This window comes from Myxine glutinosa, chromosome 11 (assembly GCF_964187855.1).
Source record: "Myxine glutinosa chromosome 11, kmMyxGlut1.1, whole genome shotgun sequence".
NCBI classification, from domain to species: domain Eukaryota; kingdom Metazoa; phylum Chordata; class Myxini; order Myxiniformes; family Myxinidae; genus Myxine; species Myxine glutinosa.
In genome coordinates, this window is record NC_136271.1 from 98,209,073 (window position 1) to 98,234,604 (window position 25,532).

Here is a 25,532-nt window from a genome sequence, read left to right on the forward strand (position 1 = left end):
CCGAGGCCTCCACCTGACCAAGCGTGGTGTTACTATCATGCCAGGTTCGGACAGAAGGCCCGGACATGCCGACCCCCGTGCACCTTCGGCAGGCCGGGAAACGGCCGGGCCGGCGTTCATTACCAGCCATGAGCGCCGGCCACACGGGCAACTTACTGTTCATCACGGATAAAGCGTCCGGACGGCGCTTCCTGTGCGACACCGGCGCCCAACTGAGCGTCATACCCGCCTCTGACCAGGACAGGCAATCCGCGGTTTGCGGCCCCTCCTTAGTTGCGGCCAACGGATCGACTATCCGCACCTTCGGCCCGCGCAACGTCACCCTCTGCTTCGGCGGCCAACGCTTTGCTTGGACGTTTGTAACCGCCAACGTGCCCGTGGCTCTGCTAGGCGCCGACTTCCTCTGCGCACACGGACTGCTGGTGGACGTCCAACGGCGTCGTTTAATCAACGCTGAAACCTTCAGCTCCCTGGTATGCACATTGAGCAGCTCCGCGCCGACCGAGCTGGCATGCGCCGTCCCGGCGGCGAACGAGTTTGCTCGCCTGCTCACGGAGTTCCCGGCCCTCACGCGGCCGACGTTTTCGGCCGTCGCAGTACGGCATGGGATCGAGCACCACATACCAACCACGGGCCCGCCGGTCTACGCCAGGGCCCGCCGCCTCGACCCAGCCAAGCTCGCCGTAGCGAAGGCCGAATTCGACGCGTTGGAGCACCTCGGCATCGTGCGGCGCTCCGATAGCGCGTGGGCCTCGCCACTGCACATCGTGCCAAAGCCGGGGGGTGGATGGCGCCCGTGTGGCGACTACCGCCGTCTCAATGACGCTACCACCCCCGGCAGGTACCCGATCCCGCATATCCAAGACTTCTCCACCCGTCTGGCGGGACGGGTCATTTTTTCGAAAATTGACCTCATACGGGGATATCACCAGGTACCTGTCAGGGCGGCCGACGTCCCTAAAACGGCAGTCATCACGCCGTTCGGCTTATTCGAATTCTTGCGGATGCCATTTGGTCTCAAGAACGCGGCTCAGGCGTTCCAGTGCTTGATGGACGGCGTGCTGCGTGACCTGCCGTTCCTTTTCGTTTACCTGGACGACATCCTCGTCGCCAGCACGTCCCGGGCCGAGCACCTCCTCCACCTCCGGACGCTGTTCGAGCGCCTCAGCGAGCACGGCCTCATCGTCAACCCGGCCAAATGCCACTTCGGCACGACGGCCGTTGATTTTTTGGGCCATCACATCACCAAGAACGGGGCCGTGCCGCTGCCAACCAAGGTCGAGGCCATCACCACGTTCCCGCGTCCCCGCACCATAAAGGCCCTGCAGGAATTCCTGGGAATGGTGAATTTTTATCACCGCTTCGTGCCCCGCGCTGCTCAGCTCATGCGGCCCCTCTACGAAGCCCTCCGGGGCATGCCGGCCAAGCACGACATCGCCTGGTCCGCAGCAATGGATGCGGCCTTCCAAGGCTCAAAGCGGGCCCTCGCCGACGCAACACTGCTCGCTCACCCGGTGCTCAACGCTCCCATCGCCCTCACCACGGATGCCTCCGACTACGCGGTGGGCGCCGTACATGAGCAATGGGTGAACGGGGTTTGGCAGCCACTCGCTTTTTTCAGCCGGCAGCTCCGGCCGAACGAGCTCAAATACAGCACGTTTGACCGGGAGCTCCTCGGTCTACACCTGGCCGTCCGCCATTTCCGCCACCTCCTGGAGGGCCGACCTTTCACGGCGTTCGTCGACCACAAGCCGTTGGTTTACGCCATGGCCAAGGTCACGGAGCCATGGTCGGCCCGCCAACAGCGCCACCTCTCCGCCGTGTCGGAGTTTACCACGGACATCCGGCACGTCGCCGGCAAAAACAACGCCGTGGCCGACTGTCTTTCCCGGGCCAGCGCGAACGCGGTCCACCTGGGCGTGGATTTTGCGCTTATGGCGGCGGACCAAACCACCGACACCACGGTGCAAGCCCTCCGGGCAGCGGACACGGGCCTCCGCCTGGCCGACATCCCCTGCGCGGACACTGTCCTGCTCTGCGACGTCTCCCAAGGCCAGCCTCGCCCCATCGTGCCCATCGCCTGGCAACGCCGCATCTTCGCCTCCCTCCACGGCCTTTCCCACCCGGGCCGGAAAGCTTCCCAGAAGCTGGTGTCGGCGCGTTTCGTCTGGCACGGCCTTCGTCGGGACGTCCGCGATTGGACCAGCGCCTGCACGGCCTGCCAACGGGCCAAGGTCCACCGACACACCCAGGCCCCGCTGGCACCTTTCACCGTGCCCGAACGACGTTTCGACCACGTCAACGTGGATCTGGTGGGCCCCCTCCCCCCGTCACGGGGGTTCACACACCTGCTCACCATGGTGGACAGGACCACCAGGTGGCCGGAGGCCGTTCCCCTCGTCTCCACCACCACCGCCGACGTGGCGCAGGCTTTCATCGCCACCTGGATCGCCCCGCTTCGGCGCACCGGCGGACATCTCGTCAGACCGCGGTCCACAGTTCACCTCCGAGCTGTGGGGCGCGGTCGCCCGCAACCTGGGGATCAAGCTCCACCGTACTACGGCCTACCACCCCCAAGCAAACGGGTTGTGCGAGCGATTCCACCGCTCCATGAAGGCCGCGCTCATGGCCGGCCTTCAAGACGTCGGGTGGGCCGACCGGCTGCCGTGGGTCCTTTTGGGCCTTCGCACGGCCCCCAAGGAGGACCTCCAGGCATCCACCGCCGAGCTTGTCTATGGCCAGGTGCTACGCGTCCCGGGCGAATTTGTGCCCGACGCTACCAGTCCCTGGTCCGCAGCTCACCAGCGCTCGGACCTCCAGGAGGCCGCCCGACGGTTTGCCCCCGTGCCAACATCCCAACACGGTGACCCCCAGTCCTACGTCCCCCCAGCACTCCGCACAGCGGAGTATGTTTTTGTGCGTCACGACGCACATCGGTGGCCACTCCAGCCGCCGTACGACGGGCCCTTCCGGGTGCTGCGACGGGACGACAAGTCGTTCGTCATCGACATCGGCGGCAGGTCGGACCGGATTGCTGTGGACCGCCTCAAGCCGGCGCACGTGGACGTCGACCACCCACCACGGGTGGCCCTTCCGCCGCGGCGAGGCCGTCCCCCGTCCACGGTGCCCCCCACTCGACCGCCCACCACCTCACCGGACCCCCTCCCACGACCCGCCAGGGGTCGCTTCGGCCGGGTCATCAGGACCCCCCTCAAATTGACCCTGCCGGTGCAAGTCGATTCTGGGGGGACGTGTGTAGCGGCTGCCGCTGAGTTTTCACAATCGCCTTGCACCTATCAAGGACGCGGAGCGATCACCATGCCGGGCTCGTCCAGGACGCCCAGGCCCGCGCTCAACTTGCCAGGCCGCAGCCAGGACGCTGGGCCACGCCCCCTGGCGCCGGGCCTGGGCAAACCCCCTGGCGGAATAGATATATATTGCTGACTGATAAACGGTTTTTCAGAGTGCCTGAGTGTTTGATTTCATTAAAGCAACTCAGATGAATTCTAGCTTTTTGTCGCGTCCATTCTTCCGATCGACGTGGGAGCCCCGGCTCCTTCAAGCTGATACTTTTGAAAGTTTAAGAACTCGCATCGTTCATTTTTGTTTCGCTAAATTGTCATAACTAGCAACGGTACCCGCCCTATGGGCGGGGCTTCAATTGGGAGGCCCAAATGAAAAGGCAAAATATCAGAAATTGAAGGCTTTTTATTTTATTTTAAACGATTTATATAAATATCCGTTAAATCACATCACACGCAAATCATCAAAATCTAAACAGTATTTGTAGAATTTCAATGAAAGCCACATCACTCTTCATATCGGTAAATATTATTCCATTCCCTGTGTGTCGCAAGAGGCGACTAACAGGGTTGGTGGCAGGAAGGGCATCCGGCCATAAAACATTGCTTCAAAAAGGGGACCACGGTGCCCGAAAAAGGCCAAACCCTGCTCTGCGGAGAAAAATGACCTCTAAAGGTGGTTCTTCTGTGTATGGAAAAACTGGAAAATTGGAAAAATTGGAAAATTGGAAAAATTGGAAAACAATATAGCCTATTTTACTCCAGGGTGTTTGGAAAAACTGGAAAATTTGTAAATTGGAAAATTGGGGAAAAAATTGGAAAAACAATATAGGCTATTTTACTCCAGGGTGTTTGGAAAAATTGGAAAATTGGAAAAATTGGAAAACAATATAGCCTATTTTACTCCAGGGTGTTTGGAAAAATTGGAAAAATTGGAAAAATTGGAAAACAATATAGCCTATTTTACTCCAGGGTGTTTGGAAAAATTGGAAAATTGGAAAAATTGGAAAACAATATAGCCTATTTTACTCCAGGGTGTTTGGAAAAACTGGAAAATTGGAAAATTGGGGGAAAAAATTGGAAAAACAATATAGCCTATTTTAAAATAGCCTCGGTTAAATTTTACTCCAGGCGGGTCCCAGGATTACCCATCCAAAATTTTGTTGCGATCGGTTAAGCCGTTTTTGCGATACATGGGAATGGATGGACGGACAGACAGACATTTGGTGAATTATAGTAAGATTGTAAGCCTGTCTTTGGTACGGCTCATCCGCATGTGCTGAATACTCACATCAATAAGGTCCGATATGTCGTGGATGTAATATTTGTGCACAGATGCATTAATGGCCTCCATTGTGAGCAGGTACTCGTTACGAGCCTTGATGGACTTGCGCTTGTTTTCCAAGTATTTCGCCTGCCGCTGTGGGAATGACAAAGGCCTTCACGATTACGATATGTCCAATAATTTTCGACATCAGCTAAACGTGGTGTATAGTTGGTCACCATGTGTACAGACTGAGTTAAAATGAAAACAACAGACCTTCTCCTTCATTTTCTCAATTTTGCGGACTGAGCTGCGCCGCTGCGGTCTCTCGTCTGGCCTATACGGTAGACCGGTAATCTCGACCACACGACCAATCTGCTTCTCTTCCTGCCTCTCGGCCTCCTTCAGTTTGCTCTCGGCACTCATGCTTTCTGCGTGATAAGCACGATATGTCTTGATCACCTGCATGGAGTAGAACATGGTACCAGGACAATATGATGTAACACAGGAAAATGGATGAGAAAACAGCAAGAAAGCAAGAGCACATGAGAGGGAGGGAAACGTCAAGCAGAGGATTCAACTGTTAAAGTCAAAAGTTAAGTGCATAGAAGCATAGTATTGGAGAACATCAAACAACAGGTGTTATACTTTGGTTTCAGGTAAAACGAGGAAATGACAAAACATGCAAGTAAAGCCAAAGCATGTGACAAACAGAGTCAAAGTAAGCAACTCGTTCTTACCGCAGACAGTTCACTGACATACTTTAGGAGATCATCTTGGAGAAGGAAACCGAGGTCTTTGCTCTGATACAAAAAGAGCGCATAATGAGAATGTTAGTCATTAAACGATGCATGGAGAAGCCGCAGTATTCAGCAAGCTTCCTGGGGAGGAAGCATGAGAAGCCGCAGTCTTCTGCAGTCTTACGCATGCCCTGCAGCTGTTCCTTCAGCCAAACCAACCACGTTTGTCATAATATAAATGCGAATCCAACAGCAAAGATACCAAACTCGAGACAATCCCAACAGCAAAGAAGAAAAAACATATATAAAGAGGTCGTAGCTAACACACTGCACTTCCTGCTATGATTTAAAATCCATTGCATAGAATCTGGAAACTCAAAAAAAAGTTTCTGACTCATCCCCTACAATCCAACATCATCAATCTCCCACTTGGCAATTCCCCAAGCTCTCACATGTCCTTTTGTACTATGTTGTTAAGTGTGGGTTAACAGGAACCTCCAACCTGTGAGAGCATTCCTTTGCTATGATTGAAAACTCAAATTCTTTCCCCTGCAATACTGCCTCATGTAAAAAAAAAAATACACACACACACATATATATAAATAAATAAATAAATAAATATATATATATATATATATAAATAGAACACGCACATACATATATATATATATATATATATATATATATATACATATATATATATATATATATATATATATATATATATATATATATATATATATATATATATATATATACATATATATATATATATATATATATATACATATATATATATAAATAGAACACGCACATATATATATATATATATATATATATATATATATATATATACTAGCGGGGTCACCCGTGGGAATCCCACGGGCATGGATGTGTGTGACATTTCGACATATTGAGTTATATGCTGCACATTCATTTTTACAAAATGGTTACTGGCAAGTCATCAGATCCAGAAATGGTGTGAATTTAGTTATTTCACATAATATGTGACCCCTCACTCCTCTCCACCTGACACTCTCCTGTCTCCACCTGACACTCTCCTGTCTCCACCTGACACTCTCCTCTCTCCACCTAGCACTCCTCTCTTCTCCAAACCCTCACATCCCTCTCCTTTCCAATCCCTCACCTCTTCAATCCCTCACACTCCTCTCCTCTCCAATCCTTCACACGCCTCTCCAATCGCGCCTCACACTCCTCTCCAATCGCGCCTCACACTCCTCTCCAATCGCGCCTCACACTCCTCTCCAATCGTGCCTCACACTCCTCTCCAATCGTGCCTCACACTCCCCTCCAATCACTCCTCTCCAATCGTGCCTCACACTCCTCTCCAATCACGCCTCACACTCCTCTCCAATCGTGCCTCACACTCCTCTCCAATCGCGCCTCACACTCCTCTCCAATCGCGCCTCACTCCCCTCTCCAATCGGCTTTCCCCGTCTCGTTTCTCTCCTTTTTCTCCCGTCTCGTTCTTTTTCTTGCTCCAAATCGGCCCGTCGGAATCGGAAATCGGCCCGTCTCGCCCGTCGGCCCGTCGGAATCGGAAATCGGCCCGTCTTGCTTTTGTGCTTGTGCGTAAATAAATTGTGTTCATGACACCATTTCTGGTGTTGGGCTAGCGGCTAGGGTGCCGGCTTAGGATCCTGGGTTCGAATCTCGGTCGATCGCCGAATTAATGCCAGGGGGGTTGACTCAGCCTGTCATCCTTCCGAGGTCGGCTAATTGAGTACCAGTTCACTGGTAATTCCCTGTTTGTCGTTGAAGGCGGCAAAAAGGGTTGGCGTCAGGAAGGGCATCCGGCCGTAAAACATTGCTTCAAAAAGGGGACAAAAAAACAACAACTACCACGGTCCCCGAAAAGGCCAACGCCCGCTTTGCGGGGAAAAATGGCCTCTAAACGGTGGTTTTTACACCATTTCTGGATCTGATGACTTGCCAGTAACCATTTTGTAAAAATGAATGTGCAGCATCTAACTCAATATGTCGAAATGTCACACACATCCATGCCCGTGGGATTCCCACGGGTGACCCCGCAAGTTTGCATTGACGTTCGTCGATGGACTCGTTCGCCCGTCTCATTCGTTTTCTTGCTGCATCCTGTTCAAGTCTGCGTTCTTCATCGATCGTCTCATTCATTTTGGAAATAGAAGTTTCCACGCAGCGCATGAATTGTCACGATCCTCAAGAGGAATTTGTCTCGTAATCATCAAATGATAAATGGCAAGTAAATGATATTGTGGAAAATTAAAGATTTCAAATAAACCTATTTAAAGTGTATTCGCACATAACTAATTTTAAAAAACGAAGAAATATCTCTCGGTAATTTCCTGAAACATATTTTACTTCCGGCTAATAATGTTGAATTAAATAAAAACGAAGAAATATATGTCGGCATCATTGTTGACGTTTTTGTGACGACTGTCATCAAACGAAAAAGTAATATATCTTAACGGAAAAGCAAAAGCGAATTTTTAATATATATCGACACGTTGCCGTCGGTGTCATGTTGGGCGGTGTATGATACACCATGACGCGATTTTTAAAAATATATCTCTGCATTTTCCCGCGTGTGTGGAATGTTCTCAATTATTGCTGACACCGAGTCCAAAACCATCGATAAAAATGAAATCATATGGTGAGTTAGATTGGAGATAAAGGCGTGAGAGAGACTCAATGGCCTTGAAGTTGAAGTTACAGGCGTTTGAGAATTCATTTCGTTCTATAAACGGCAACTTTCATTGGATTTCCTTCCCGTTTTTTTTCAACCGAGTCGAAAACTATGTTAGCGACTGTGAAAAATGAAATGATATATCGAATTTTTAATATGTATCGACACGTTGCCGTCGGTGTCATGTTAGGCGGTGTATGATACACCATGACGCGATTTTAAAAAATATATCTGCATTTTCCCGCGTGTGTGGAATGTTCTCAATTATTGCTGACACCGACTCTAAAACCATCGATAAAAATGAAATCATATGGTGAGTTAGATTGGAGATAAAGGCGTGAGAGAGACTCAATGGCCTTGAAGTTACAGGCATTTGAGATTCATTTCGTTCTATAAACGGCAACTTTCATCGGATTTTCTTCTCGTTTTTTTTCAACCGAGTCTAAAACTATGTTAGCGACTGTGAAAAATGAAATGATATATCGAATTTAAAATAGATATCGACACATTGCCGTCGGTGTCATGTTGGGCGGTGTATGATACACCATGACGCGATTTTAAAAAATATATCTCTGCATTTTCCCGCGTGTGTGGAATGTTTGTGGAAAATTAAAGATTTCAAATAAACCTATTTAAAGTGTATGCGCACATAACTAATAAAAAAAACGAAGAAATATCTCGGTAATTTCCTGAAACATATTTTACTTCCGGCTAATATGTTGAATGAAATAAAAACGAAGAAATATATGTCGGCATCATTGTTGACGTTTTTGTGACGACTATCATCAAACGAAATAGTAATATATCATAACGGAAAAGCAAAAGCGAATTTTTAATATATATCGACACATTGCCGGCGGTGTCATGTTGGGCGGTGTATGATACACCATGACGCGATTTTAAAAAATATATCTCTGCATTTTCCCGCGTGTGTGGATTGTTCTCAATTATTGCTGACACCGAGTCTAAAAGTAAAAACCATCGATAAAAATGAAATCATATGGTGAGTTAGATTGGAGATAAAGGCGTGAGAGAGACTCAATGGCCTTGAAGTTACAGGCCTTTGAGAATTCATTTCGTTCTATAAACGGCAACTTTCATCGGATTTTCTTCCCGTTTTTTTTCAACCGAGTCTAAAACTATGTTAGCGACTGTGAAAAATGAAATGATTTATCGAATTTGATTTGAAATAAAACTGGGGGAGAGCAAGACACCACGGGCCTACAAAACAGGACTCAAAGCTATGCGAGTTAATAAAATGGTGGATATTTGTTTATAGCCACTCCCAGAATGGGTGGAGCTATGGGTGGAGCTACTCTGCAAACCGAGTAAGCCACACCCCGGACAGACACCCAACAGATAGACAGACAGACAGAATCATCTACGGCTATTATAATATAGATATATATATATATATATATATATATATATATATATATATATATATAAATAGACCACACATATATATATATATATATATATATATATATATATATATATATATATATATATATATAATATATATATAAATAGACCACATATATATATATATATAAATAGACCACACATATATATATATATATATATATATATATATATATATATATATATATATATATATATATATATGTATATATATATATATATGTATATATATATATATATATATATATATATATATATATATATATATATATATATATATATATATATATATATATATATATATATGTATATATATATATATATCTATATATATATAAAACACAGTTTGTGTGTGTGTGTGTGTGTGTGTGTGTGTGTGTGTGTGTGTGTGTAATGTTACCGATAGACTCCTAAACGGAGAGGTTTACGTGCTTGATATTTGGCATAGACATGGCCATTGAGCCTGGGACGAACATGGCCGAACTCAAAATATTTGACGATCCATATTTTTTATTCATATTTACCTCAGCGCATTTCAGCGCACGGAATCAACGGAATCAGAGCAGGTGGGCGCTGATTCGCTCAGAGCGATCACGTGATGACGCTATGACGCTATGAACGCTATGACGCTATGAACGATATTACGCTATGAACGCTATGACGCTATGAAAAAAAAAATCGCTATGACGCTATGAAACGCTATGAATGATATGACGCTATGAACGCTATGACGCTATGAACGATATGACGCTATGAACGCTATGACGCTATGAAAAAAAAAATCGCTATGACGCTATGACGCTATGAACGATATGACGCTATGAACGTTATGACGCTATGAACGCTATGAAAAAAAAAAATCGCTATGACGCTATGAAACGCTATGAACGCTATGAACGCTATGACGCTATGATGTTATGAAAAAAAAAATCGCTCGCTTTGCCAAGGGGCTCGCTCCCCCCCCCATTCCCCTCCCCTCCCCCGCCCGGCAATGCCGGGTACTTCTGCTAGTATATATATATAGATATATATATATATTGTTACGGTTTTTAGAACCTTCACTAGTAAATTTTAGTAAATATTTCCCTTATAAATGTTCCCCTGTAAATATCCCCATCAATTGGCTTGTTAAAGATCGCACCCTAGTTAGTCCATGTACAACACGTAGCGAACCATAGGACCTCTCCATAGTTATTTCATTATTGTGTGTTTCAGTTAAGGATCTGTTCCCAATAGTTGAATCTGCGTTGCATTAATCAAATAAGATAGGTCCCTTTCAATTCCCCCAATCGTCTCTTCAAAGTAACAGTCGGGCGGCGTTCGCCGCTCCTTGCCTTGATGCGGTTGTTGGCCCCAAACCACCATTAGCCATGCGGTCAAGCCGAGGAAGGAGGGGGCGGAGCCGCCAGAACATGGTGTGGCAAGTCGACTCGTCATCGGAGGTGGAGTCAGCAAGCCCTTACCGACCAACCAGGGCTGGCGAGGTACCATCGCGGGCGTGGCTCTATGAAGCGCGCATTGATTCCAACACGCGTAATATAAGCGCGAGCGCGAAGCCTTTGGAGGGAGAGACGTGATCCGGTAGATGAGGGAGGCACGAGGCGAGCATACCGCTGGATCGTGAGGCAGAAGAGTGGGTCCGTGACGGCGACAACAATACAGTAGTCAATTGACATTGTCCGAGCGTGTGTGAAACCGAATACGTGGAGCTGCCGCTGGCTGTTCGCTTCCAGCCCGGAGCGTGGACCTGGAGCGGACCTCCTTGCTGTGCCTCTGTCCGAACCTTCCAGCCCTGCTGTCCCACTTGGACCTTTCTCCTTCGTCCAGTCATTCCTGCCTGCTATTCCCCTTTCGTGTAAGTCTGTTTGTCTGTCCTGGGCGTTGGTAACATAAGACTGCTTAAGGCTGCCCTGTGTCTTCTTCTTCTTCTTCTTCTTCTTCTTCTGTATATTACTTTCGTTTCCTCCTCTTCTTTGGTTTTGTACATAATTAATAAATTACACCTGTTCCTTCTTATTCTTTGGGTTTTCCTCTCATCCGGTCGCTGTACCCATGTACCTATTCTAAACCGGGGTACACACGGTGATCATTCATCCCAGCAAGCTGGTACTCAATTTGCCGACCTCGGAAGGATGACAGGCTGAGTCAACCCCCCTGGCGTTAATTACAGCGATCGACCGGGATTCGAACCCAGGACCCTAGGATCCCAAGCCGGCACCCTAACCGCTAAGCCAACACCAGGGTTTTTCAATGGTGAAGGATTACATAAAAAATATTGGATCCGGATTGAGATCTAGATCTTCACCAAAATCGAATCAATTCTTCCTTGTCATACACTCAACATGTCCACCACGTTTCATCCAAATCTGTCCACATTAATTTGAGATATCCTGTTCACAGACAGACAGACGAACAAACAGAAAGACAAACAGACAGGGGATTAAAACATAACCTCCGTCCACCCTTGGTGGCGGATGTACAGTACCTTCAGAAAGTATTCACACCCCTTGACCTTTTTCACATTTTGTTGTGTTACAGCCTGAATTTAAAATGGATCAAACTGAGATTTTTTTTCGTCACTGATCTACACATAATACCCCATAATGTCAAAGTGGAATTGCTTGTAGAAATTTATATAAATTAATTTAAAATGAAAAGCTCAATGACTTGCATCAACAAAGTATTCAATTCCTTTGCTATTACACTCCAAATTGAGCTCTGGTGCATCCAGTTGCACAAGAAAATGCCTCCAAAAATTCATTGGGTGGCGCTTCACCATGCACCAAGCCAATTCACCAAGCCAATGACCCCCCCCCCCCAAACCCACCCGACCCCCACCCCAGTTAAGAACCGCTGCTCAAACGATAAAGGGCATTCACATGGGGGTGGAAGGAGGGGGGGGGGGGCGGGTAGGTTGTAGTAACTACCGCAAGTCATTTATTTTCCTACAGATCATTAAAGTGGTGGCTTCCTTCCTTTTATCTTTTACCACTTAAGTCACAATAGCCTGGTGTTGGCTTAACGGTTAGGGTGCTGGATTGGGATCCTGGGATCCTGAGTCTGAATCCCTGTTGATCATTGAATTAACGCCAAGGTGTTGACTCAGCCTGTCATCCTTCCGAGGTCAGCAAATTGAGTACCAGTTCACTGGTAATTGGGGCACTGCATCAGCGGCACAAACGCGCTGCATATGCAAAACAACAACTTGAGTCCCAAATACAGTCAATTAACAAGCTAAGTCCTTTCAGTGTTGTGCTGTCAGGTTCAGCTGCAAAGTTACATTCCCAAATATTCCATTCTTTTCTCCCCCGATGAAACACAAATAACCCACAAAATCCAAAACAAAATTTCCTGGATGTTTAATATTTGACAAGTCCTTAAATAAATATTTTTACAAGAAACTTTTTGTTGGCAGTAGAGAGGAAGATTACTAAACTGAAAGTCAAATGCTAACATTATCGCATTTCCCAGTATCGCATTGTTATATGTGACTATGAACTTGGGCCTAAAGTGTCAAGGAAATACTGCTGGGCAGAGCATTTGTGTCTTCCTGTAATGTGGTGCTGATGCATCACCAAACAGCTTCTTCGGAATGCGCAATTTCAGTCGTGGGCTGGCAGGATGGCCTAGAGCAGTGGTCTCTAACCTTCCTGGGCACATGGACACCAATGCAGTCAAACCTGTATATAACGACCACTCAAGGGAAACTGAAAAAGTGGCCTTTATAGACAGGTGGTATTTCTGTACAGATATGCGGCCGCCATCTTGGCGGTCATTTTTCTGCAGTACAGTGACGATATTCAAGCAAAAAGTATCCAAATGTATACAGTAAGCAAATCTGCCTTGGTGACCTTTATTCACTCTTAATTATTTTTTTAATTGATTGATTCATATCACACTCTGTCATTTTGGCTGTCAGTAGCGCTATAGCCGGCGAAGCCGGTGTTGTGAATGAACGCGTACGTATTATGTTGAAAATACAGATTTTGCTGGATCCTTTGAGAATTTCGAAGTTTTGACGCATCAAATCGCTCCATGGAGGCCGCCATCTTGCGGATGCGGAAGTATGAATAAACAATTGCGAAAAAGTTCAATAGGAGTTTGTTTCACCCGTCTTTTTTTGATTCACAATCTTATGCACCTCTAATTTGTAATTAAAATACTTTGAGACATGATGGAGTGACTTTGTTGAGTGACTTTGTAAAATATTTTATAGTCGGCGAAGCCGGTGTTGTGAATGAACGCGTACGTATTATGTTGAAAAGCCAGATTTTGCTGGATCCTTTGGCTTTGGCTTCGCCGGCTCATTGCGGCTTTGCAGTAGGGTCATATTAGCCAACGAAGCCGGTGTTGTGAATGAACGCGTACATATTATGTTGAAAAGCCAGATTTTGCTGGATCCTTTGAGAATTTCGAAGCTTTGACGCACCAAATCGCTCCATGAAGGCCGCCATTTTGCGGATGCAGAAGGATGCATAAAAAATTGTGAAAAAGTTCAATAGGAGTTTGTTTCACCCGTCTTTGTTTGATTCACAATCTTATGCACCTCTAATTTGTAATTAAAATACTTTAAGACCAACCTCGTTCCCCGGGCCCGCACGGGCCCTGGTTATCTTCAACGAAAATCGTCACCAAACACCGGAACCAATGAGATTCGAGCATTTGAAAAAGTATTTCAAAAAAGCTTATTACCGCCTTTCGGAGGCTGAAAACGGCGTCAAATATTCTAAAATTGACGAAGAATTATTTTTTAGAAATCTCGCGGCCGTAGGGGAAAGTTTTTCACGGCCGGAAATATCCGAAGTTGAGACGGAATTCACCAAATTAATCAAGAAGGAAATTTTATAAATTTTAATCTCATCCAGAATGCAAACGGTGTCATTTTGAACTTGGTACGGTACCTACGACACCTACCTACTGATGCCACAGTGGTGGGTAAAATAGTGGCAAGAGGCTTTGGCTTCGCCGGCTCATTGCGGCTTTGCAGTCGGGTCATATTACCCTGTTGAAGTAGGCGAGCATCTCGGTGATCACTTTGCAGCTCATCATATGCTGGTCGTGCATCTTGATCCCCTCCATTTTTATCTCCCAGGACGGCTGATAACGCGATCACTTCCCGGGATTCAAGAAAGAAGCCGTAGACCAGTCGGAGTTAATCAGAGGACGATTATCAGAGTTTATCAGACTCGAATTTGAAGATTGAAAATGCAATCCAGATCAGAGCGCGCACGGTCGTGGTGAGCGGAAAATAATTGATGAACGAAAAAACACAAATGCATTGAAACATGGAACTCAGAAGTTCCGCACACTGAAACACATTTTTTATTACCCTCGCCTGAGGAGAGGGCATTTGTCTGAGCATTTGAGTCCTCGTCTGAGCATTTGAGTCCGTTTGTCTGTTTGTTTGTCCGCACAGAATAAATATGATTTTCTCTGCAACCGTTGGTCCGATTGACAGGAAATTTTCACCATAGGTGCAACTCCACCTGTATAATTTTATATGATAATTATGACGTCATAGGTCACGTGGTTCGGCCGCCATCTTCGAAAAATCGAAAAACTTTGCACCTCTATATCTCTGAAAGCGCTGAATAGAAAAAATTGACACATGGCTCATTGTAAAGAACTCTCCATGGGGAATAAAATATGTCAATGATGATGTCATAGGTGCCTCTATTATGACGTCATAATTCGACAAGTACAAAACTTCATCCTATCAAGATGAAATTTCTTGAGCACCATGTCAGCATAAACTAGTGGAGAAAAAAAATGATGACGTCATCGGTCACGTGGTTCGGGCGCCATATTTGTTTTAACACAAAAGCCTTAAAAACCACTGAAAATACATCCTGGCGAGGGTTTGCAATCTCTGATTGCTCTTTCTTGTTTAAATATGATATACGGCTCGTAATGGAGCTGCCATTCACACATCATACACACATGGGCATACAAACGAGACACAGCACAGGACAATTAAAAGATAAAAACGCAGCAACTGAGTTTCGTGCAAGTGACGCTTGGGATACCAGCGACGTCACAACAATGGTGGCGCCTTTCTCACCGGTTATACTGGGTGGTTTGCCATTGTCTTCCCAGCGTTGTCTGTCTGTGGTCTACCCTTTTAAATGATGAGCAAGGGCACATCACATACTATTTTTAAAGTCTTTGGTATGAGACTGTCGGGGTTGAAATTGCCGATCTCCCAGATGCAGAGCGAGTGCTCTAACCATTACACCACCAAGTGTGGTATTGATCACAGATTTGGATCAAGGTGAGATCATTAAGTGACGTCACTGGCGAAATCGAAAATCAACACTCAAGGTCTATTTTCAACACTTTCTAATTTAATTGGCAATAAATAAATAAATATATATATATATACCCTTCAAATTAGACCGTGATTAATGATTTTCAATGGTTTTCAAAAAAAATTTTGTTTGGGTTCCCCTTTATAGCCTAGATATAAGATAAACACTTACAGTACCTTCAGAAAGTATTCAAACCCCTTGCCTTTTTCACATTTTGTTGTTACAGAATTATTTTTTTGAAATTCTTACAATAAAATAAAATAATTAAATACAGAAATATTTAATTACCTCTGCCACCAAAGGTGGATGGAGGTTATGTTTTCACCCCTGTCTGTCCGTTTGTCTGTTTGTTTGTTTGTGAACAAAATATCTCAAAACGTTGTGGACGGATTCGGACGATATTTGGCAGAGATGTAGTGTATGTGACAAGGACGAAATGATTAGATTTTGGTGAAGATCCGGATTCGCATCCGGCTACTAGATGTTTTTCAGTGATTCTTCACCATTGGGAGATCGGGCCAAAAACGATACATAGCAGGATATCTCAAAAAGTTGTGGACGGATTTGGACGACACTTGTTGGACAGGTTTGGTGTGTGACAAGGACGATTCGATTCGATTTTGGTGAAGATCTGAATATTGTTTCGGATATGAGAGTTATTTAATTTTTTTAGGGATTCTTCACCATTGGGAGATAGAAGCAAAAACGATACATAGCGGGATATCTCAAAAAGTTATGGATGGATTTGGACGAAACTTGTTTGACAGGTTGTGTCGATTCAATTTCTTCATCAATTTCCCATCCCATTCCCAATTTCCCATCCCATTCCCATTCAATTTCCCATCCACTTCCGCTTTGTATTCAGACTTCTTCCGTATGCTAAACATGATGAAAATAGCTTAAAAGAAAATACCAAAAATTTTAAGATTTCAGGTGATCTTAAACTTTTCACCTCAAAATAAATATGCTTCAGTGACCCAACATGCAAACCCTGCTCAAATTTCAAGTCAATTGGATGAAAATTGATGATTTTATGCAACCGTTGACCTTTGACCTTTTGATCTAAAAAAAACAACTGGATTCCGTAAGCGTCACTTCACTTCCTTCAAAACAAGGAAGAATCGATTCAATTTTGGTGAAGATCTGGATCAAGATTCAGCTAGTATAATTTTTCAAGTGATTCTTCACCATTGAGTGATATGGCCAACCAGGCGGAGGTATGCTCTCTGCTGAGTGCTGTTCTACTATTAATTTACTTTATTGAATTCATTAGTATTAATTAGTATTAATTTTTTGTTAATTTACATAAGTATTGTCACGTAACCGTGATTAACACCACAGTTACGGATGACCGATTTGCGAGACTTTAACTCCCGAGGCGAAAACTCAATGGCGGATTCAAGTTCAACACAACGTTAAACGCGCGGAATGGCGCACGCAGCAAAGCTTCGCCCGCCGCCTTATCTACTAAAATCAAACACCCAGGAAAACTGCGTTCAGATATATACAGAAAATAATACAAGGATTTATTATTGAAAAGTAAAGACAGTGAAAAAGCCCGCGCCGGTAATACTAATAAATCGAATAAGCCTAAATTGGGATCCCAGACGCAACAGATATCAAACACGATACGAGGGAGGTGAATACGAAAATAACACGTCTTTTTAGTTTATGCACAGTGTATTCGCGGGTACGGCCTTATCTCGTCCTTGTCGTCCCCGATCGCACACCACGAGGTCCTTTCGCTCCAAATTCCACAAGGCCTCGCTCCAAGCACCACGCGTCCGACGCGTGGCCAGCAGCTCCACACGAGGTCGATCTCCACCAGGTCCGTGCACCAAAGGTCCAACGTAAGCTGCACAAAGCAAGCGAACTCCACTTGACTCTCTTTTGGGAGTGCTGGCAGCCAAGTGCCAACTGTTTGGTGCCAACTGCCAACGAACTGTGACGAACGAACCTCGAACTGCAACGAACTGCTCCGAACTGCGTGTGCTGCCGTGTCTTGCCGTGTGTCACTAAATGGCGTCCGACCGTCGCATATATTGGTGGCCGATGACGTCACATTGGCGCACTCCTCAGCCAATCACAGCCTCCCGACTCGCCGGCTCGCCCCGGCCACGCCCTCTGCGGCATGCTCCACTCTCGCTCACCGACCCCCGCGGTCCTTGTGTAACACGTGCCAGGCGAGGTTTGTAGGCCTTGGAGGTGTAAACGGTGGCGGTGTTTTTGGCCTGGTGGTGTCCATTTATTACGAAGTCATTGTCAGGGAAAGGGAATTATTTAATGTTGCGCTAAGGACCTAACTAATGTTTATGTGGTTTGCAGTGCCATAATGGACAAAGGTTTGACTACTAGGTGAGACTCACAGGGGCGTTACCTTTAATCCCTCACTATTTAACACTCGGACCTCCAGGTAGATCCACAATCATACATCTTACCCCGACAAACGCCTAAACATCAATAACTTATTACATGTAGAGTCCCTGTCACGACAGCCGAATACCTACCTATTCAGATCTACCTAGCTCTAGATGTTACTCTACCAAATTCATAACAGTATTCAACCCCCCAAGTCAATACTTCGTAGAAGCGCATTTGGCTGCGATTACAGCTTCACTTTTTCTTGGGTATGTCTGCATCAGCTTTGAACATCTGGATTTGGGGAGTTTCTCCCATTCTTCGTTGCAGATTTGCTCAAACTCTTGTCAAGTTGGATTGGGAGCGTTAGTGAACAGCAATCTTCAAGTCTTTCCACAAATTCTCAATGGGATTGTAGTCTGGGCTTTGGCTGGACCACTCAAGGACTTTCACTTTGTTATCCTGAAGCCATTCCAGTGTGGCTTTGGCTGTATGACTGGGGTCATTGTCGTGTTGCAACGTAAATATTGGCCGCAGTCTAAGGTATTTTGCATTCTGAAGCAGGTTCTCCTCAAATATTTGCCTGTATTTGGCTCCATTAATTGTTCCCTCTATCCTTACAATTCTCCCAGCACCTGCCGCTGAAAAGCATCTCCATAGCATGATGCTGCCACCACCATGCTTCATGGTAGGGAGGATGTTAGCTGTGCTCGGTTTCCGCCAGAGGCAGCACTTTGCATTCAGGCCAAAGAGTTCCATTTTTGTCTCATCAGACCACAAAATCTTCTGCCTTATGCTCTCAGAGTCTTTCACGTGCCTTTTTGTAAACTCCAGGCATGCCTTCAAATGCCTTTTTCTCAGGAGTGGCTTCTGCCTGGCCATTTTCACATTAAGCCTAGATTTGTGAAGTGCTGCAGAGGCTGTTGGCTTTCTGCAGGTTCTCCCATCTCAACCAAAGAACTCTGTAGTTCTGTCAGAGTGGCCATTGAGTTCGTGGTCACCTCCCTGATCGAGGTGCTTCTCGCCCGGTTGCTCAATTTGGTCCGAATGGCAGGTCTAGGAAGAGTCTGGGTAGTTCCATATTCATTCATTTCTTAATGATGAGGCTCACTGTGCTCTTGGGAACTTTCAACACTCTAGAAATTGTTATACCCTCCCAAGATCTATGCCTCGTCACAATTTTATCTCGGAATTCTACGGAGAGCTCCTTGGACTTCATGGTGGAGTTTCTGATATGACATGCACTGTCAACTATGGGACCTCATATAGAAAGGTGTGTTTCTTTCTAAATCATGTCCAATCAATTGAATTGGCCATAGGTGGACTCCAATCAAGTTGTAGAGACATCTCAAGGATGATCAAAGGAAATTGGATGCACCTGAGCTCAATTTGGAGTGTCATAGCAAAGGGGTTGAATACTTAATGACTAAAGACAGTTCAGCTTTTCAGTTTAAATTATTTTGTAAAAAATTCTAAAAAAGAAATTATACTTTGACATTATGGGATCAAATGTGTCGATCAGTGAGAAAAAAAATCTTAATTTAACCCATTTGGAATTCAGGCTGTAACACAATAAAATGTGAAAAAAGTCAAGGGGTGTGAATACTTTCTGAAGGCACTGTAGTTATAAGAATCGTTAATGTCTTAAATTTTTCAGATTTCACTCCAGTTTTCAATACTTATTTCTTGGTATGCATGGGATCCGATCCTCAAACCTGAATCCAGATTTCGATTATATGCTTGGTATGCACTCTCACCTTTGGCTGGTCTAATCTCGGTTTGAATCCCGACCCAGCCAGAAACTGTCATTTCACAGGCAGGGCAATTCATCAATGTGTGCTGTCCCTCGGTTGGACGTTAAACTGGGGTACCGTTAGATATCACAATGTCATTCGTGAGTATCAGGCGCGTTAACACCACTACCCTGGCCAAATTCCTACTCTAACTTCCAGGAGAAACTGCAACAGCAGCATAGCCAATTAATAAGCAAATAATGCAACCAGCAGCCATTTGCTGCATTAAAAAAGGAAAGGAAAATATCTCAACCATTGGAGCTTGGGACATAGAGTATGCTTCCTTAGGAGCACCATCTTCCCATCACCCAGGGAGATTCATTTCATTCACCTTCTTAAAGAGGCGAAGTGAATCCTCAGCAATCTGTCCAAAACGTACAATGACGTTGTTGAGATAGATATCTCCCAGTGTGGCATGATCTCTGCTCTCACGCCTTGTCTGACTCAACAGCAAGTACCAGCAGTTAACAGGAGACAGCAGGTTTTGGTCTCTCCTGAAAGACAAACGCAACATGCCAGTAGGGAATTTAGGAAAAGGAAAAAAAGGAAAATAAAAAAACAGTAACAACAATTCATTTGATTTTTTAAATATATATATATATATATACAGGATCGAGGCTCGTGAAAGACCTAACATTTATCACACAATAAATCAAACAGACACACAAAACATATAATAAGGGGAGCGGAAGACAAGATGGGGGAGAGAAGGGGAAGCAAACAATCACAACATTTGAGAGCTGGGACATCGGGAGATTTGTGGGAGGGAGAGGACTTGGGGGGAGGAGGCGTGGGAAGAGGGAGGAGGTGTGGGAAATAGAAGTATAAAACACAAGGACACCAAGGACCTCCAGGAAAGAAGTTGGTATTTCAAAAAAGTGGATCTGGGGTGAATTAGCGGTAGAAAAGATCAAGGTTTTGGATGGGGGAAGATAAGAGATGGTGGTGAACAGCTGTTTTAAAGACCTGGAGGGAGGAGTGGGATTGAAGGGAGTGGGGGAGTTTGTTCCAGAGGCGGGAGAAAAGAGGAATGAAGGAGTGAAGGTGAGCAGAGAGTCTTGATTTCGGCAGTTTAACCATAAGAGGTTTGCAGGCAGATCTTGTGCGACCTGTAGGAATATTTGGGGGACAGAGCCCAGAGAGAGCTGGGGGGGCAAGGCCGGAGAGGAGTCGGTAGAAGACAGAAAGACCACCAACCTTGAGTGAGTGAAAGGCCCTCGGAGTTAGCTTCATCGCGGGAGATTCCAATGATTCTGAAAGCTTCGGTTTCAACAGTGGGAAGCCGAGCTCGGTGTGAGGCAGGAGCACCGGCCCAGAGGGGGGAACAGTATTCCATTGAGCTGCGGATGAAAGCCTTGTATGTGGTGAGGAGCTCAGGTGTGCCAAGGAAGGACTTCGCACGATGGAGGATGCCCAGTCGGCGACTGGCTTTTGGAGGCCAGATTGGAAATGTGGTTTTCTCAAGAAAGATCATGGCAGATAGTGAGACCCAAAAGCTTGAGCGACAGAACTTCTTGGAGAGGATTATTCAGAAAGTGGATGGGAGGGTTGTCCAGTCGGTCTTTTCGGAGAGACATAGTAAGAGTGTGAGATTTGTCAGGATTGAAAGACATGTTCCACTTGTTTGCCCAGTCTGTGATTTTGTCCAGGTCTGCAGAGAGTGAGGAGGCTGCAGACTGCCGATCTGAGGGATGAGGTATGAAGAGGCGGAGAGTGGAGTAAACAATTCCTTTATTTCTTGCATCAATGACTTTTTGGAAGCATCTTTGGGAAACCGAAATAAAGAAGTCAATTTTGTCTCATTTTTTTTCAACTGCCTCTCGTTACACCTGTAGGCCGCACAACAAACCTTTATTTTGTCTGATCATTGTGAATTCGATACACAATGGCAGAGGCAGTTGAACACCGACACCGCATGCAATTTCAAACAAGCAATGCGCATGTAATAATACATTTGCTTCTTAAAAAGTCCTCCTATAGATATCTATTTTATTCCTATAGATATATTCAAAATATCCACGACGTCCTCCTGCAGTTAAGACCACAATTCCTTTACATGGAGTTGCTTATTCATTCAAATTGTTCCACTGGCAAATGAACGATGAGCCATACCGAAACGGTCACCGTGCTCCCTCCTGCATGTCGTTAAAGCGTAATGAAAGGAGGGAGACGAATGAATAGTTTTACCTCCTTGATGTGTGTGCACATACTCGGCCACAGCAACCGACAAACATGGCATGCGGCCGAGCAAAGGGCAGCAACGCGCGTCAATGATGCAAAAGCACCGACGTGAGGACTCCAGCGTGGTCACCACAATTGGCAAACATAAATTCACTCTGGCCGACATCTTCAGCTATCGTTTCAAAAGATCTGTCTGTTTCACTTCCCACCTCCTCCTGAAAGTTGCAAATAACTATAATGGGAAACGTATAGAAACATGTGGCAGTGTAAAGGTTTGTGAACGGCAAAGAAAACCCAGAAATATGAGAAAAATACTGATCGGGTTTCTCTGTTTGAAGTTCCCTTTCCGCAGATCCCATTGTTAGCCAAGTTGAATAAACAAACAGTAGATAGACAGGACTTCAGCCACACCCTGTACATGTGTGTGTGTGTGTGTGTGTGTGTGTGTTTGTGTATATACAGTGCATTCAGAAAGTATTCAGACCCCTTTACTTTTTTCACATTTTGTTATGTTGCAGCCTTATGCTGAAATCGTTTATATTCATTTTTTCCCTCATCAATCTCCACTCAATACCCGATAATGACAAAGAGAAAACAGGATTTTAGAAAGTTTTACAAATTTATTAAAAAGAAAAAACTGAAATATCACATTGCCATAAGTATTCATACCCTTTGCTACGACACTTGAAATTTAGCTCAGGTGCCTCCCATTTCTCTTGATCATCTTTGAGATGTTTCTACACCTTGATTGGAGTCCACCTGTGGTAAATTCAATTGATTGGACATGATTTGGAAAGGCACACACCTGTCTATATAAGGTCTCACAGCGGACAAGGCATATCAGAGCAAAACCAAGCCATGAGGTCGAAGGAACTGCCTGCAGAGCTCAGAGACAGGATTGTGTCGAGACACAGATCTGGGGAAGCCGACAAAAAGCAATTCTGCTGCATTGAAGGTTCCCAAGAGCACAGCGGCCTCCATAATTCTTAAAGGGAAGAAGTTTGGAACAACTAGGACTCTTCCTAGAGCTGGCCGCCTGGCCAAACTGAGCAATCGGGGGAGAAGGGCCTTGGTAAGAGAGGTGACCAAGAACCCGATGGTCACTCTGGCTGAGCTCCAGAGATCCTGTGTGGAGATGGGAGAAGCTTCCAGAAGGACAACCATCACTGCAACACTCCACCGATCTGGGCTTCATGGCAGAGTGGACAGACAGAAGCCAAACAGTTCAATCTTGGTTTCATCAGACCACAGAATCTTGTTTCTCACAGTCTGAGAGTCCTTTAGAGCTTTTTTGCAAACTCCAAGCGGGCTTTCATGTGTCTTTCACTGAGGAGAGGTTTCCGTAGAGTAGAGAGAGAGGTGAAGGGGAGAGGTGACACAGTAGAGAGAGAGGTGAAACACCAACAGCAGAATTGAGGTGACTAGTGATCCTGAATTTAGGTATTTTACCAGAAGGGGGTTGTTGGTGGACCACGTGTGCCCTGCAAAAACCTGGGGGAAGGTGAGGGAAAAGCACGGAAAGATAAGATGGTGCAACACCAGAAAGGAGGCGCTAAAGGACAGAGAGACCACCGATCTGTCTGCTATGGGACAGAGAGACCACCGATCTGTCTGCTATGGGAAAGAGATACACCCATAGACTGAGCTTCATCGCGGGAGATTCAAATAACCTTAAAGGCCTTCATTTCCTCGGCATCAAACTGATTGGCTGGATCTGGATCCGGACCTGAACCAAAATCTAAGTTTTGTCATAACTGGTCCACAACTTTTTGAAATATCATGCTGTAAATCGTTTTTGGCACCATCTCTCATTGGTGAATAATTAATTAAAAAAATTTTTTTTTATTGCATCCGTTTTCCGATCTTCACCAAAATCGAATCGATTCGTCCTTGTCGCAGACACAGCCTGTCCACCAAGTTTCGTCCCAATATGTCCATAACCTTTTGAGATATCGTACTATATGTAGGCTTTAGACCCATCACTTAATGGTGAAGAATCACTTTAAAATTCTCAAATCGGGATCCAGATCTTCACCAAAATCGAATCAATTCGTCCTCGTCAAACAGCCAACCTCTCCACAACATTTCCTCCAAATCTGTGCACAACTTTTTGAGATATCCTGTTCACAGACAAACAGACAGACAAGGCTGAAAACGTAACCCCCACCTACCTTTGGAGGCAGAGGTAATCACAGGAACAAATGAAAAAGATAACACGAATGTGGAGGAAGAGCTTGAAGCAAGTATCAAAAGAGTGAAAGATAACTAAATAATTACAATCACAATGTCACAATGCGCCCGTAAGATACAAGACTGCACTTGCAATACTTTTGTGAAACTAAAAGCTGGCTCACAGAAATATGTCACTCGCTCAGCAAGCGACACTGTTCAAGTTCAAGCTTTAGGCAAGAGATCAAGTGAAACCTCGAAACCTGCACCTGGTTTCGTGACAGCATCTGCTACCTGTTGCATAAAAATGCTAGAAGTGATACTTTGAGCAGATCTTTATATCCTCATGAATGTAGCTTGTTAACTTCCACAATGTTTACTTATGTTTAATTTGAATATTAAAATGTACTCGATGAATCCAATCCAAATACCAGATACATACCAACCTTACTAATCCGCAACTTTTCAACAAATCGATTCTTATTTCATTTTCATGTCTCGGTGATTGCACACACGCATGTTCAACACCATCACAAGTTGTCACGACAGCAGGGTCATCCAGGGAATCATGTTCAAAGAAAACGCTCAGTATTGATGTCGTATGTTACATCGCAACTCCACTGACAAAGACCGGTCTACATAAGACCTCTCCGATACTCTTGACGACATTAATTTTTTGTATCTAGACATCCTCACATTGTGTCACAGAGTACCTTATCCCATTGATAGGCAGACAGCAGCTGCGTCAATCTCTGCTAATTGGAAATTGATTGGATGATGGTCTGACAAACAGAACACATATTTTTGCCATGGTCTCACTAAACAAATTTAATGGTCTCACCCTGTTTTTAAGGCGTAGCCCATAGGGCAAAGACGTCTAGAACAGTGTTTGTCTGTTCGTATGTATGTATGTATGTATGTATGTATGTCCCCTCAAACGTACACCAATAAGAGCTGAGGATCTGGTCACATGACAGGGGTGATGTGATGTCATTACGGCGGTACGACAGCTGACTCCACACACCGCCATTTTGATTCCTATGCCGTTCAGGCAGAACATATAGTTTAACCTGTCATGTATCACAATCTGCATGCTCTACCTTTACGGTTTTCATTCAGTGTGAAGCACAAACAAACCGATTGTTAAAATAACCATCAAATATCTAAAGGATAGGCGTTAGGGTCTTCCAATGACAAAGTACGTATCGGCCTTAGGCTTCGTGGCTCACCTTTAGGCCGCTTCGGACAAAATAGTCTAGGATTCTTAATACAGTAGTATTGTTTTCATAATAATAGTAATATTGTT

General features: G+C 45.3%; 1 protein-coding gene across 3 annotated transcripts in view; it reads right to left on the bottom strand.

The window, feature by feature from the left end:
* Positions 1 to 25,532, bottom strand: part of LOC137437083 (SLIT-ROBO Rho GTPase-activating protein 1) — a 245,757-nt gene that overhangs the window by 122,190 nt on the left and 98,035 nt on the right. For all 3 annotated transcript variants that reach the window (XR_013625002.1, XM_068131443.2, XM_068131442.2), the window contains exons 3-6: positions 20,208 to 20,370; positions 5,307 to 5,369; positions 4,843 to 5,028; positions 4,594 to 4,722 (exon numbers count right to left, since the gene is read on the bottom strand). Coding sequence is in view for 2 of the 3 variants with exons in the window: in XM_068131443.2 (XP_067987544.2) it covers positions 4,594 to 4,722; positions 4,843 to 5,028; positions 5,307 to 5,369; positions 20,208 to 20,370 (541 nt within the window). In the remaining variant the exon portion in view is untranslated. The remainder of the gene's footprint in view (positions 1 to 4,593; positions 4,723 to 4,842; positions 5,029 to 5,306; positions 5,370 to 20,207; positions 20,371 to 25,532) is intronic.